The sequence below is a fragment of the Amblyraja radiata genome, chromosome 8 (assembly GCF_010909765.2).
Source record: "Amblyraja radiata isolate CabotCenter1 chromosome 8, sAmbRad1.1.pri, whole genome shotgun sequence".
Taxonomy (NCBI): Eukaryota; Metazoa; Chordata; class Chondrichthyes; order Rajiformes; family Rajidae; genus Amblyraja; species Amblyraja radiata.
In genome coordinates this window covers 56,716,127-56,731,402 of record NC_045963.1, presented here as the reverse complement: position 1 = coordinate 56,731,402, position 15,276 = coordinate 56,716,127, and the positions used below count along the sequence as shown (strand labels likewise).

At 45.4% G+C, this 15,276-nt stretch overlaps 1 protein-coding gene across 2 annotated transcripts in view; it reads right to left on the bottom strand.

Annotated features, from left to right (window-relative positions):
- arfgef3 (ARFGEF family member 3) overlaps positions 1-15,276 on the bottom strand; it is an 83,235-nt gene that overhangs the window by 64,883 nt on the left and 3,076 nt on the right. For both annotated transcript variants that reach the window (XM_033025969.1, XM_033025970.1), the window contains exon 2: positions 2,894-2,945. In XM_033025969.1, the coding sequence (XP_032881860.1) occupies positions 2,894-2,945 (52 nt within the window). The remainder of the gene's footprint in view (positions 1-2,893; positions 2,946-15,276) is intronic.

Below are 15,276 nucleotides of genomic sequence, written 5' to 3'. Positions count from 1 at the left end.
CTCTGTCGTAATCAGTGTGGCATGTAACATGTTGCAATGCGACCAGAACAAATTAGGTTATTGTCATATACACCAAGATGCAATGAAATTCCTTGTTCACATTCAGATCACAGAATAAGCAGAAATAGCTATGATAATACAACAATAAATGCAAGGACGTGCAAAATAGCAGAATGGTGCAAGAATGTTGCGGCGGCGGCAGCAGCGGCTGCGACGGCGACAGCGGCAGCGACAGTGGCGGCCTGGCCTCGGAGCTGGGGCGGCGGCAGTGGCCGCCCGGCATCGGAGCTGGGACGGCGGCGGCAGCGGCTGGGACGGCGGCAGCGGCAGCGACAGTGGCGGCCTGGCCTCGGAGCTGGGGTGGCGGCAGCGGCGGCCTGGCCTTGGAGCGGGGACAGCGACAGCGGCGGCCTGGCCTCGGAGCAGGGGCAGCGGCAGCGGCCACACGGTATCGGAGCTGGAGCAGCGGCAGCGGCGACCTGGCCTCGGAGCTGGGACAGCGGCGACCAGAACTCGGAGCTGGGGCACGTTCCGGCGGCAGCGGCCACTCGACTGACCGCGGGCCCAGTGGACGACAGCGGCGGCTGGGACAGCGGCAGCGGCCTCGGCGCAGAGGGAGAATAAGAAGGGATGAGAGAAAGACTTAAGACTTTTGCCTTCCACCACAGTGAGGAGGTTCCTGGTGAACTCACTGTGGTGGATGTTAATTTGTGTTTATTGTGTGTTTTGTCATTTTTACTATATGTAGGACTGCAAGGCAACAAAATTTCGTTCAGACCGCAAGGTCTGAATGACAATAAAGGCTACTTGAACTTGAACTTGAATGTTGTGCAATTCAAGGTAACGCCACATCGAGTGGTTTATGTGATTGCACTGGTCACTGACGGATTAACATTTTTTGGTTGACATTTAAGCCAGTCCTGAAATCAGTGATTATATGGCCCAGTGAAGCTGGGCTTCACATCTTGTTATTAGGCCTAACTTCATGTAGGCCAGATGTATGCTGACGATGCAGTTGTGTATGTACATGCCAAAAACAAACATCAAGCTGCACAAGACCTATCAGCTGCTATGATTAATGTGTCAAACTGGTTGCAGTTTTCTGATCTACATCTTAATGTGTCAAAGACTGTCTGTATGTTTTTCTCCAAAAAGGCAAGTACTGATGGAGATCCTGATGTGTTTGTACATGGAACAAAACTTAAAATTGTACATGAGTTTAAATATTTAGGAATCGTGATCGATTCACAGCTCTGCTTCAAACAACCGGTGAAAAGAACAGTAAATTTAATAAAATTTAATTTGTCCAACTTTAGATATATTAGAAATAATTTAACTATTGATTCAGCCAAACTATACTTTAATGCAATGATTGTGCCATACATGACCTACTGTATAACAACTTGGTCACTGGCATGTAAGTCCACACTAAAGCCTGTTGAAATTGCTTATAAACAAGCCCTAAAAACTCTTGACAAAAAGCCCAGAATGTACCATCACTGTAACATCCTGAAGAAATTTGATCTGCTGAGCTGGGAAAACGTAATAAAATATTCGGACTCAATTTTGGTTTACAAAATCTTCCGTGGACTAGCCCCACCTCCGTTAAAGGACTTCATAAAGAAAAACACAAATAGGTCGACAAGAGCAGCCTCCAGGGGTGATTGTATAGTCCCGTTTAGGAAAAGTGTCTTTGGGCAGTCAGTATTTTCATATCGAGCGTCGCAGACCTGGAACGCGATACGATGCGTCATACGGGATCTGCCAACCCTTACCTCATTTACCAAACATCTAAAAATATGGTTACTGCAAAATCAAAATTGCAATCATAATCTACATTAAAAATAACCTCTTTAATTGCTATTTTTTTTACTTTATTGTTTGTTTTGTTTTTATTTTTGTCTTTTGTTTTTACCTTGTTTGGAATGTGTTTACCTTGTGTTGGGACAAAAGATGGAAATTAGCTACTGGCTACAATCTTGCATATTACATGCAAATGTTTATTAATATGCACTGTCCCTAATAAAAAATCAATTCAATTCAATTCAATCATGGGGAAGATCATTATGAGATCATTATGAGACGTGAATATATATCGCTGGCAAGGCAGCATTTATTGTCCAGCTCTAATTGCCCTTGGGAAGGTGTTGAAGATCTGCCTTGTTAAAGGTACATGCTGGATACTATTGGTGAGGGAGTTCTGACTTTTAAACAGCATCAAGCAAATCAAACTTTCATTTGAGCTGTGAGCATTTACACTTTTCTACTACCACCAAAGTTAAATTAATTTGGAATAAACCCAGACCAGCCACTAAATATGCGGTACTATAATCCCTGGGTGAAAAACAAGCCGTTACCTTGATCCTGGTGTGTAATAAATAATGTTAGCTTTGTCATATATACCATTGTAATGCGTTGCACAAGAGTTTTGCTTTTAATTCGGAACAATAAACTGAATAAGGAGGGTGCAGAGTAGACTGGCTGGATTAGTTGCAGGGGTGAGGATCTAGCTATGAATTAGGCTAGATAATGTTTTTTTCTCCTTGTGGCAAAGACATGTCCTTTCATATACAAGGACATGACTGATTCAGAGGAGGTAAATAGAGAGAAGCTGTTCCTCTGATAGGTGACAGAGGGGGCTGCACACACAGTTTCAAAATGATGGGCAGAGGAATCGGGCAAATGCAAGAGTCTTTTACAGATCTGGAACAAATTGCCTGTCAGGGGTGGTGGAAATAGAAGCAATCTGGGCTTTCAGGAGGTAAAGCACGGTGGAAATTAATTTCCATGGCTAAAGGATAATCTGATTGACTGGACTGTTCTACAACAGACCAGCATGGACACAATGGGCAGAATGGCCGTCTCCCGACATTAATGAAACTGAAGAGCTTACCTCAATTGATATGTTGGCAGTCTGATGGCACCATTTTCCGATTCTAATGTTTCTGCAAAATGAGGAAAGAGAATGAGCTTTCTTTACAACAGATGAACAATTTGGGACATGATCTTTGCACCAGATTCTGTGATATTCCATAGGGGAGGGGGATTTCCCATCCCCACAAGACTTCTATCCATGTGCAGGAGGTGAAGAACAGAGCATTGAGGTCAAAGTCCCGTTGGCTCACCACCCCTTGTTCTCACACTGGTTCTTTGTCAATATATCAACTTTAAAAGTTTCATCCTCCTTATGCCCCCCCATCCACACCCTCTCCTCATTCCACTACCAGACCTGAACAGTCCCTTTTCCACAAACTGTGCATTCACTCTATCTATGCCCTTCATTACTTTTTACACCCCTATACAATAACCCCTCAGTCTTCAGCGCTCGAAGGAATAAAGTACCAGCCTGTTCAACCCATTTCTATAACTAAGGTCCTCGAGCCCTAGAACTGCCTCGTAAATCCCCTCTGCACTCTGTATGTACTGATCTTTTCATGTTAAGATCTTTAGTGGATTACCGAGCTTTAAGAATCAGTGGGACTTGCTCTTAGAATGAGACCGCCGCCTGGAAGGAAGCCTTCTGGCCAGTTGACCCAGTTCAGTAGGACTAGATAATGTGACATGGGGGTGTGGTTGGTACAGGACGATGCAATTCTATAGATACCTCTCCATTGTCACATGTGTAAAGGGCGTGCATCAGTAGGAATGATCATGTGGCACTAATCCACATTGCCTTTGGCTCTATCCTGAGTGGAGCTGCAGTGAATATCTGATATCCAGTTTTTTCCCCTCTCTCTCTCTCTCTCTCTCTCTCTCTCTCTCCCTCTCCCTCTTTCCCTCTCCCTCCCTCTCCCTCTCTCTCTCTCCCTCTCTCCATCTCTCCCTCTCCCTCTCTCCCCCTCTCCCTCCCCCTCTCTCCCTCCCGCTCTCCCTCCCTCTCCTTCTCCCTCCCTCTCACTCCCTCTCCCTCCCTTTCTCCCTCTCCCCCTCCCTCTCTCCCTCTCTGTGTTGGGTTGGGTGACCTTAAACACGTCACTTACTACCACTTGAAGGAGGTTTGTCGAAAATGGCCCACTGGGCTCCAAGCTATGGCCATGTGGACCAACCTGAAAGATATTAATATTGAATAAGAAAGGCTCATAAAAATGCATTCCCTTGGAACGAAGGGCTGATTGAGCTGTACAAAATGCTAACAGGACGTTGCCAATTAGGTTCAGAGCAAATACTTTTTTTTCTAGTCGGTGACTCAATGAATATGGAAAGTGATATTAACAGTAGTGCCAAGCCATTGAACAGTGTATTGATTGGGCATTATTTCACACTGCTGGCATTATGTAGGCTGTGGACAGGGATGGGCAAGGGGGGATGGGCAAAGATGGATATGTATAGATTCTATATTAACCAACTTCCATTAATTATATAGTATAAACCTCACTCTCCGCCCCACATGATTATCAGTAAACTAAATCCGGGGGGAATATCAGCGTATGGTAAAAATGTTAAGGATCATCTTTAAGGACATGAAAGAAATAAGGAGGTGGAGCGATTTGGGGATCAGATGAAGGAATGGCCACCAGTGATGGTACATTAAATGCAGGGATAATGTGTATAGACTGGAGGAGCACAGAGATCCTGGGCATTGTACTGCTGGAGGAGGTTACAGGGAGTGCTTATCAGAGAATAGGTTGATGGAATTAATGTGCTGATCATGATTTAATGATGAAGGAATCAGGCAATTATAAACTGTAACACTGTACAAAGTGAAATGGAGCAGGAGTTATGATTTTAAATTACTCTACCACTTCCCGCAGAAATATTTAACCATTCTAGGACATCCTGAGATATCTTCTTCCTTCAGTAAACATGGCTTCCCACTGTTATTGTGGATGGGGCCCTCACTCGTGTCTGCTCTCTTTCCCACAGGTCTAGCCTCGTTAACCCCTCCTCCACCCACCCAGGCGGGACGATTTCCACCGAGTCCTCACCTCTGTGGCCACCAGCTTCCACATCCAACACAGAATTCTCCAACATTTTTACCACCTTCAACATGATCTCATTACCAGTCACCAGACGACCTGATGTCCACAACCAACACCACAGCACTGGTCAAGAGAGCCCAGCAGCGACTACACCCTCTCCGAAGACTACGTAAAGCAGGTCTCCCCACTACACATCTACGAACTTTTTATAGGGGGACAATCGAGAGCACATTAACCAACGGCATCACTTCCTGGTTCGGGAGCTGCAAGGCGTACGAACGGCACCAACTTGACAGGATTGTGAAGACCGCCAGCAGGATTATTGGTGCTCCACTCCCTTTCTTGCTGGACATATACAGGAAGAGTATCGACAGAGCCATCTCCATCATCAAAGACCCCTACCACCCATCGCATCACATATTCTCCATCCTGCCATCTGGGAAGAGGTACAGGAGCATTAGCTGCAAAACCAGCAGGATGCTCCTCAGCTTCTTCCCGCAGGCTATAAGACTGATAAACGGACTTAGCCCCCTGCCAAAGTATCGCGCACCAACCATCAACCTGGACACACTGCAGCAGCTGTCGATCGGAACGCCTGTTGATGTTTAGTAGAGAGTAGAGTGTTTAATTTAATTTGTTCATGATATATGTTTTTTATTTCTAGTTATTTGTAATGCACACTGAATGGACACTGGTTGAGCAACGTTTTTTTGTTTCCTCTGGGTATGTGAGTACTCAGGAAATGACAATAAAGATATACTGATACTGATCTTCCTATCCCCACCACCTTACTGTTTTCCACAGAGACCCTCTTCACCCCTCGTACTTTCCCCTGCAAACGCAGGAGATGCAACACTTGTCCTTCCACCTCGTGCTTCACCCCCATTCAGGAATCCAGGCAGCCCTTCCTTGTGAGACAGAGGTTTGCATGCAAACCTTATCTACTATGTTCGGAGCTCCCTGTGTCGTCCTTTACATCAATGAGCCCAAGCTAGGTCCCCATTTTACGGAACCTTTGCACTCTGTCCACCAGGCCTGTTGGAACTCCTGGTTGCAAGCCATTTTAACTCCTCTTCTCATTCCCATGGGATTTTATTTCAGGCTTCCAGTACCTCAGGAATTTTGCTTTTGAAGTAAAGCCTAATTGTTTAATTTAGGCTCTGTACAAGGAATCCTACAACTGCTCTTCCTTAATTGCATTAAAACCTTTCCTTTGACCAATGCCATGGAGAGAACCCGAGGTTGGTTGAAATCTGGAATGAACTATATCGGATGGTAATGGAGGCAGATCCTCTCACAACATTCTGTGTGAAAAAGTACCCCCATAAATCCCCTCTAACTCTCTTACCCCCTACCCTAAGTATATATCCTCTAGTTTTATTTACCTCTGATAAGGGGAAAAGATTCCTGAACTCCACTCTATAGGACCTACATGGGATACCCCAGAGAGATAGAAGATTCCGCAGATGCAGGAATCTGACTCAAGAAAGAACTGCTGGAGGAACTCCCAGTTTTAATGCAGAGTCTCCACCCGGCGGTGGCACAATGGTAGAGTTGCTGCCTTACAGCGCCAGAGACACGGGTTTGATCCGAACTATGGGTGCTGTCTGTAAGGGGTTTGTACGTTCTCCCCATGACCGCATGGGTTTTCTCTGGGTGATCCGGTTTCCTTCCAGACTCCAAAGACGTACAGGTTTGTAGGTTAAATGGCTTCATTGAAAATTATAAATTGTCCCTATTGTACAGGATAGTGCTAGTGTACGGGGATCGCTGGTCGGCGCAGACTCGGTGGGCCAAACGGCCTGTTTCCACGCTGTATCAATAAACTGAAATAAACAAAACGTTGAACATCCCTTCGTCTCTACCAGATGAGTTCCTTCAGCAGTTTATTTTGCACTGAATAAACTCATTGTGTGTGCCAAGTGTCATGGGCAGAATGGTGTGAGAATTGGAGGACAGATCAGATAATGCATCAGTGTTTAAGGAGGAACTGCAGACACTGGAAAATCGAAGGTAGACAAAATTGCTGGAGAAACTCAGCGGTTGAGGCAGCATCTATGGAGCGAAGGAAATAGGCGACGTTTCGGGTCGAGACCCTTCTTCAGGCGCATCAGTTTCTGTTTGACGAGTGAGAAAGATCAGACTGGGCTAACGAGACTGCCTCTTTCTCCACAGATCAAATGCTCTGCTTGAAACCCCACGCACAATTCCTTTACAATGGGGAGGACCTATGGGTTTCATAGATTGAGGAGAGAATAAGGTGGGAGGAGGAAAGAAATGCGTGAATAAATATGACAGAAAAATATGATGCTAAAGGAGGCCATTCGGCCCACCTTGTTTGTGAACTGCTTCCCCTATCTCCGGAGGGTGGTAACTCTCTAGGATTCTCACAACTTTGAGTATCCTCTCAGGGTTATGGAAGCACAGACATTTAAAGCACGATAATGCTGATCTCTGTCTATCCAGCCAAAATGACTCTATTGGATAACAGGATTGATATTGGTTTATTATTGTCACATGTACTGAGGTACAGTGAAGACCTTGCCTTGTGTGTTTTCCAGGCAGTTCATTCCATATCCTAGTGCATCAGATGCAAAAACAAGAAAGAAAACAGAATACAGTGTTGCAGCTTTGGAGAGAGTGCAGATGAAAAAACAGTGCAAAGGCCACAATGAAGTTGATTGGAAGATCCTTAGCTTATGAGAGGTCCATTCAACAGTCTGATAACAGCAGGGAAGCTATTCCTAAATCTGCTTTCAAACGTTTATATCTTCTGCAAGGGGAGAGGGGAGAAGAGAGAATAACCAGGCTGTGAGTGGTGCTAGATTATGTTGGCTGCTTGCCCAAGGCAGCATGAAATATAGATGGTCGATGGGAAGGAATGGGGGGGGGGGGGGGGGGGGGGGGGGGTGGTGATTGGTTTGTATTATGGACTGAGCTGTGACCACATCACCCTGGAAATTCTTGTGACGTTGCGGAGCAGTTGCCAAACCATGTTGTGATGCATCCAGATAGGATGTCAAATTGGATTTTACCCAAATCTAATTTTCCATCTCTCTGTCTATGGCACTCGAGGTTACGGCCCTTCAACAGCCTATCCAAGTACTTTATAAAATAATTGAGGATCTCTGCCACACTTTGCTCCCCTCCGATCCTTCCAGCAACAAATCTGAAATCTATGGCCCTCTAGTTATCGACCTCCGTTAAGGAATAGGTCCTAGAGTTCACCCTTTCTAAGCCTCTCACTATTTTATTCACCTCAGCTAAAGCACCATTTGCAGTGATGACGTATGATTCTGAATCACTCACTGATCTATCCAGTTAATGCAAGGGAAGGCTTTAACTGTACAAGAGCAGACTTGGCAATACCTGGTTTCTATGGTAACAGAACACTATGTTGCCAGGCACCCATTCAGGTGAATCAGCCCTCAGCAACAGGGATGACTCATCATCTGCAGAAAGCTCTTTTTTCCCCCTTTTTTTAAAAAGCATGTTTTCCCGATCGATTCCACTCCATTTGTAGTTTGCAATGTCTGTTAATTCCAGTCCCCTTGTTTCACTGTGGCTCCTCCTCCATCCCAGCCACCCCCTCCCCAAACTCTGTCCCATCTTTTCCTCTCTCAGGTAAAATACGTGGAACAACATGGCTGCCTCATCCTGACCGCCTCCGGAATGACAGTCGCACGTCACACCCGTCTGTCCACTTGGGTGAATACACGTCGCTGGCGAAAGCCATTTTAAGAAAGTCCATTCTACCCAGGATCCTGGCAACACACATTATCTAACATCAACAACAGATGGCCAGCTAGTGTCACTGAGTTTCTTGCAAGCTTCCGGTGCACACACTGGCTGCCACGTCTCCCGATATTACCGCAGTGACTGCACTTCAAAAGTACTTCAGTGGTTGCACTCCACGACAGGGGCAACATCAGGAGAGCATTTCCTTAATCTGTGCCGATATCTCCTCACACCCCGCCTCTTGGTCGGGTACAGAGACAACAATTGCCAACTTCTTTCCGCATTCACCATGCCAGTGTTCCCGGGAATCTTAGGTGTTTTCAATGAGTTAATCTGCCATGAGTGTAGGCCCAATGTGTTCAACCTTTCCTCACACAGCAGCACCTATAACCCAGGAGTCAACCTACTGAACCTTCTCTGCACTGCCTCCAATACAAGCACATCCTTCCTTAAATGGGAAGTTCAAAACTGGTTGCACTGCTCAAAGTGTGATCTTACTGAGGCCCTGAAAAATTGCATTCAATCTTTCCCATTTTTAGTATCCTTTCCCCTTGCAATAAAGGTCAACAATAATCTGCCAAATTACTTGCTGTACCTGCACACAGGTCTCAACCCAAAACATCATCCTTTCCTTCTATCCAGAGATGCTGCCTGTCCCGCTGAGTTACTCCAGCATTTTGTGTCTATCTTCGATGTAAACCAGCATCTGCAGTTCCTTCCTACACAAACATTTGACGTTACATAGACCATAACCCAACATCCCTTTGTACCACAATATTTTGCAGTCTCACATAATAATAATTTTCATTGTCATTCTTCTTTCCATACTGTATAATTTTCATAATTTTCGAAGCATAATTATATTCGAAGCATCTTTTTGCCACATGCTTAACCTGTCTATATTGTAATGCAGGCTTTTTGTGTCCTTCTCACATCTTGCTAATCTACCTACGTGCATCATCGGCAAATTTGGCTGTAACATGCTTAGTACCTTTGTCCGAGTCATCAATGTACATTGCAAGTAGCTGAGGCCCCAGCAATGATCCCTATGGCATTCCATTGAGTGGCAACCCAAAAATGACTCATTTATATTGGCTCTCTGTTTCCTGTTAGTTCCTCTCCCATCCAAGTCAATGCATTATCGTGACCACCAACAGTGAGCTTTTATGTGTTACCTTATCAAGTGACTTCTGGAAATCAAGGTACACTACATCTACAGGTTCCTCTTTATGCTACACTCTCAAAGAACCCTAGCAAACTTTTCAAACAGGACTACCCTTTCATAAAACTATATTGGTTCTGGACGGTTGTCTACTGCTTTTCCAAATGTCCAAACATACAAAATTCTTAAGGGGTTGGACAGGCTAGATGCAGGAAGATTGTTCCCGATGTTGGGGAAGTCCAGAACAAGGGGTCACAGTTTATGGATAAGGGGAAAATCTTTTAGGACCGAGATGAGGAAAACATTTTTCACACAGAGAGTGGTGAATCTCTGGAATTCTCTGCCACAGAAGGTAGTTGAGGCCAGTTCATTGGCTATATTTAAGAGGGAGTTAGATGTGACCCTTGTGGCTAAAGGGATCAGGGGGTATGGAGAGAAGGCAGGTACAGGATACTAAGTTGGATGATCAGCCATGATCATATTGAATGGCGGTGCAGGCTCGAAGGGCCGAATGGCCTACTCCTACACCTATTTTCTATGTTTCTATGTCATTCTATTATCTTCGTAATAGAAAATTAAAGAATACCCCAATGACAAGTGTTCGTCTAACAATCTGAGAACTTCCTGCTTTTGCAACCCTTCTTCCTTGAACAGTGCTGTTACATTTGCAGTTTGCCTATCCTGTGGGATCTCTCCAGAATCCAAATATACCCAACACATCCGCTGTCTCTGCAACCATTTCTTTTAAGACCCTATTATGCAGGCCACCCCCCTGGAAGAACATGGTGGACTTCAGCCCCATTTGTTTGCCTCATACTCTCTAGTCATATTGATCGCTGCTCCCTACAGCTCCTTGATTACCAAATCACACTGATCAGAATTGTTCACGCTGCTCCTGGTTCACATGTTATAGGAATGTTGATTGAAATTGGACAGGATGCTGAGGAAACCCTCCATCTTCGGTTCCATCCACCAGGCTCAGTCATGTCTATCGCCTCAAGGCACCATTCATAGTGTCATAACCCCATAAAGTCTTACAGCATGAAAACAGGCTCTTCAGACCAACAGGGCCATACCGGCTAACATGTCCCATCTACACTAGTCCTACCTGCCTGCATTTGGCCCATATCCCTCTTCACCTGTCGTATACATGTACCTGTCTAAATGTTTCTTAAATTTTGCGATAATACCTGCTTCAACTACCACGTCAAGGAGCTCGTTCCATGCACCCACTACCCTTTGTGGGCAAGTGCTGGTAGACAGCAACTCTACCGCTGTGCCACCGTTGATATTGATCAGGTGTGGGACCAGAGACACTTTGGCTTGTCTCATCAAACTCCCATAATTGGCGAAACAGGAGATTGGTTCAACCTCAGTGCATCTTAACCACCACTACCATCAATTCAGTTTATAAAATGAGATCAAGTGTAGTATCGTCTTAATATCCTATGATGATGTAACAGACATTTACATGGATCCTGGTTTCAAAACATAGAAACATAGAAAATTGGTTCAGGAGGAGGCCATTCAGCAATTTGAGCCAGCACTGCCATTCAATATGATCATGGCTGATCATCGAAAATCAGTACTCCTTTCCGCTTTTCCCCCATATCCCTTGATTACCTTAGCCTTAAGACCTAAATATCTCTCTCTTGAAAACATCCAGTGAATTGGCCTCCACTGCCTTCTGTGGCAGAGAATTTCACAGATTCACAACTCTCTGGGTGAAAACGTTTTTCCTCATCTCAGTCCTAAATGGCCTACCCTTTATTCTTTAACTGTGACCCCTGGTTCTGAACTCCCCAACATCGGGAACATTTTTCCTGCACCTACCTTGTCCAATCCTCTAAGAATTTTATATGTTTCTATAAAATACCCACTCATCCTTCTAAATTCCAGCGAATACAAGCCCAGTCGACCCATTCTTTCATCATATGTCAGTGCCGCCATTCCGGGAATTATCCTGGTGAACCTATGCTGCACACCCTCAATAGCAATAATGTCCTTCCTCAAATTAGGAGGCCATAAATGCACACAATACTCCAGGTGCGGTCTCACCAGGGCTCTGTACAACTGCAGTAGGACCTCCTTGCTCCTAAACTCAAATCCTCTCGCAATGAAAGCCAACATGCCATTAGCTTTCTTCACAGACTGCTGTACCTGCCTGCTTACTTTCAGTGACTGGTGTACAAGCACACCGGGGTCTCATTGCACCACCCCTTCTCCTAATCTGACACCATTCAGATAATAATCTACCTTCCTGTTCTTGCCAGCAAAGTGGAAAACCTCACATTTATCCACATTATACTGCAACTCCCGTGCATCTGCCACTCACCCAACCTAGTCACCCTGCATCCTCATAGCATCCTCCTCGCAGTTCACACTGCCACCCAGCTTTGTGTCATCTGCAAACTTAGAGATGTTACATTTAATTCCCTCGACTAAATCGTTAATATATATTGTAAATAACTGGGATCCCAGCACCGAGCCTTGCGGCACGTCACTAGTCACTACGTGCCATTCTGAAAAGGACCCGTTAATTCCTACTCTTTCCTTCCTGTCCACCAACTAGTTCTCTATCCATGTCAATACCCTACCCCAATACCATGTGCTCTAATTTTGAACACTAATCTCTTGTGTGGGACCTTGTCAAAGGCTTTTTGAAAGTCTAGATACATCATATCCACTGGCTCTCCCTTATCCAATCTACTTGTTGCATCCTCAAAAAATTCCAAAAGATTAGGCAAGCACGATTTCCCCTTCATAAATCCATGCTGACTTTGACCAATCCTGTCACTGCTTTCCAAATGTGCTGTGATAACTTCTTTAGTAATCGACTCCAGCATCTTCCCCATTACCGAAGGCAGGCTAACTGGTCCATAATTCCCTGTTTCCTCTCTCCCTCCTTTCTTGAAAAGTGGAGTTACATTGGCTACCCTACAGCCCACAGGAACTGATCCAGAGTCGAGAGAACATTGGAAAATGCTCACCAATGCATCCACGATTTCTAGGGCCAGCCTCCTTGAGTACTCTGGGATGCAGACCATCAGGCCCTGGGGAATTATGTGCCTTCAGTCCCAACAGTTTACCTAACACCATTTTCTGACTGATGTAGATTCCCTTCAGTTCCTCCCTCCCACATGATCCTTGGTCCCCTAGTATTCCCGGGAGTTTGTTTGTGTCTTCCTTAGTGAAGACAGAATCGAAGTACTTAGAGGGGGCGCCATCTTGGGGCACGGCTGCTAGCTAGCAGCTGTCCGTCTTTTTCACTCTTTTCTTTAATTTTTAGTGAGTTTCAGTGTTTGTTTTTAGGAGGTCTAGACTTTTTTATTTGGGGGGAGGGGGGGGGAAGGGGGAAACTACTTTCTAGGTCCCTACCTGGTCGGAGAGGCAGCTTTTCTCCGGGCTGCACCGTCGACCCGTCCTCGCGGCCTACCAGTGGGCCTGGAGCGGCGTTTTCCCGAGGGGACCGCCCAGCACCTCGGCTTCGGCGGCGGCACAGAGCTGGAGCGCTATCGCGGAGCGGAGCGGGCGATGCCTTGCCTGGGTCGCCGCGCTGGAGCTCCGGTGAGCTGAAGACCACCGATAAAAACATCGCGGAGCTGCGGGTCTGCGGAGCGGGCAGCTGCGGGCGGCGGCGCTGACTTCAACATCTGGAGCCTGGGATCTCTCGATGAGATCGCCAGTGGTGGAGCTCCAACTGTCACGGCCTTGTCGGCTTCGGAAGCCGCGGTCTCCGGTAAGGAAGCGGCCGTTCCAGGTGTCCCTAGCCGCTGAGAGGACTCCCCCGACGCCGGAGCACCATCTCCCGGCGAGAACGGCCTGGAACATCGGGCCTCCGTAGAGGCAACTGTGGAGGCCTCAATTGGCCCGACTATGGGTGAACTGGGGATGGGGACTGGACATTGTGCCTCCCCCCATAATGGGAACCATTGTGGGGGGATGTTTCTATGTTAAAGATCCTTATTGTTCCGTTTCCAAGATGGCTGCCGGAAGGGAGAGTGAACGCTGGCGCGATTAGCTGCCGCTGCTCTCTCTTTGAATTGTGTCTTTGAATTGTGTCTTTGAATTGTGTATTGTTGATGTCTTTACTATTTATTTATTTATTTATTTATTGCCGTTATTTTTTGTTTTGTTTCATTCCGCTTACATGTTTTGTATTCTGTTTACTAAATTTTGTAAGGTGTCCTTGAGAGTCTTGAAAGGCACCCATAAATAAAATGTATTATTATCATTATTACTTGTTTAACTGTTCTGCCATTTCCTTGTTTCCCATTATAAATTCACCTGTTTCGAACTGTAAGGGAACAACATTCATCTTCACTAATCCTTTCTTTTTTACATAACAGATGCATGGAGAACAGAAGCAGGGAGTTATCTTCTGTAAGTTTCACTATGTGGGCCACAGCTGAGGAACATACTGGGTGTAACAGGGCAGACAAAGTTTGGGGAGGGTGAATTTACTCGAATGGTTTGGGAATGTTGGAATAAAGCAATCTGGAGAAGACAACGACAATTATCGTTAATTCACTGGATGTTTTCAAGAGAGATTTAGCTCTTGGGGCTAAAGGAATCAAGGAATATGGAGAAAATGCAGGAACGGGATACTGATTTTAGATGATCAGCCATGATCATATAGATTAGATTAGATTAGATTAGATTTACTTTATTAATCCCCTTATTCAGGGGAAATTCAGATATCCTTGCAGCACACTAATAAAAATACAACATAGCATTCAAGAAGTTCAACACCAAAACACAAAAACATCCCCCCACAGTGGTTCCCACTGTGGGGGAAGGCACAAAGTCCAGTCCCCATTCCTCTTGTCCACCCAGAGTCGGGCCTATTGAGGCCTCCACATATAGAATGATGGTGCTGGCTCAAAGGGCCGAATGACCTACTCCTGCACCTATTTTTCTATGTTTCCATCCTGTAGCAAATTTAATAGAGGTGTTCAAAACAGATGTGACGAAATTGACCCTGTCATTGCACTCACAAGGGATCTGAACACGAGTCGGCAGGTACTTATGATAGCCGGTAAAAAGATAAAAAATAATATGGGTGGGTCATTTATAACATGAAAGGTGCAAGTCTAGTTGTGTTAGAGGAAGCAAGGAAGGATGGGTGAATGCAGAGGAGATTCACCAGGATGTTATCTTGATTAATGCATTTCAGTTTGAAGGAGAGACTGGAAAGGCTGGGATTGTTTTCACTAGCGTGGAGGAGGTAGAGGGTGAGCTGCACACAATTTCTTAATTTAAATTAATCTGGGATAAATATGGTAGGGAGTTAGTTTTTTTTTTGCCATAGTTCAGTGTCGATGACAACAAGATGAGAGAGGGATAAGTTTAGAGGGGATCTAAGGGGGAATTGTTCCACACAGAGAGTGGTCAGGATTTGGAGTGTGTTGCCTAAAGAGTCAATGGAGGCAGATACTCACTGGCATTTAAGAAGAA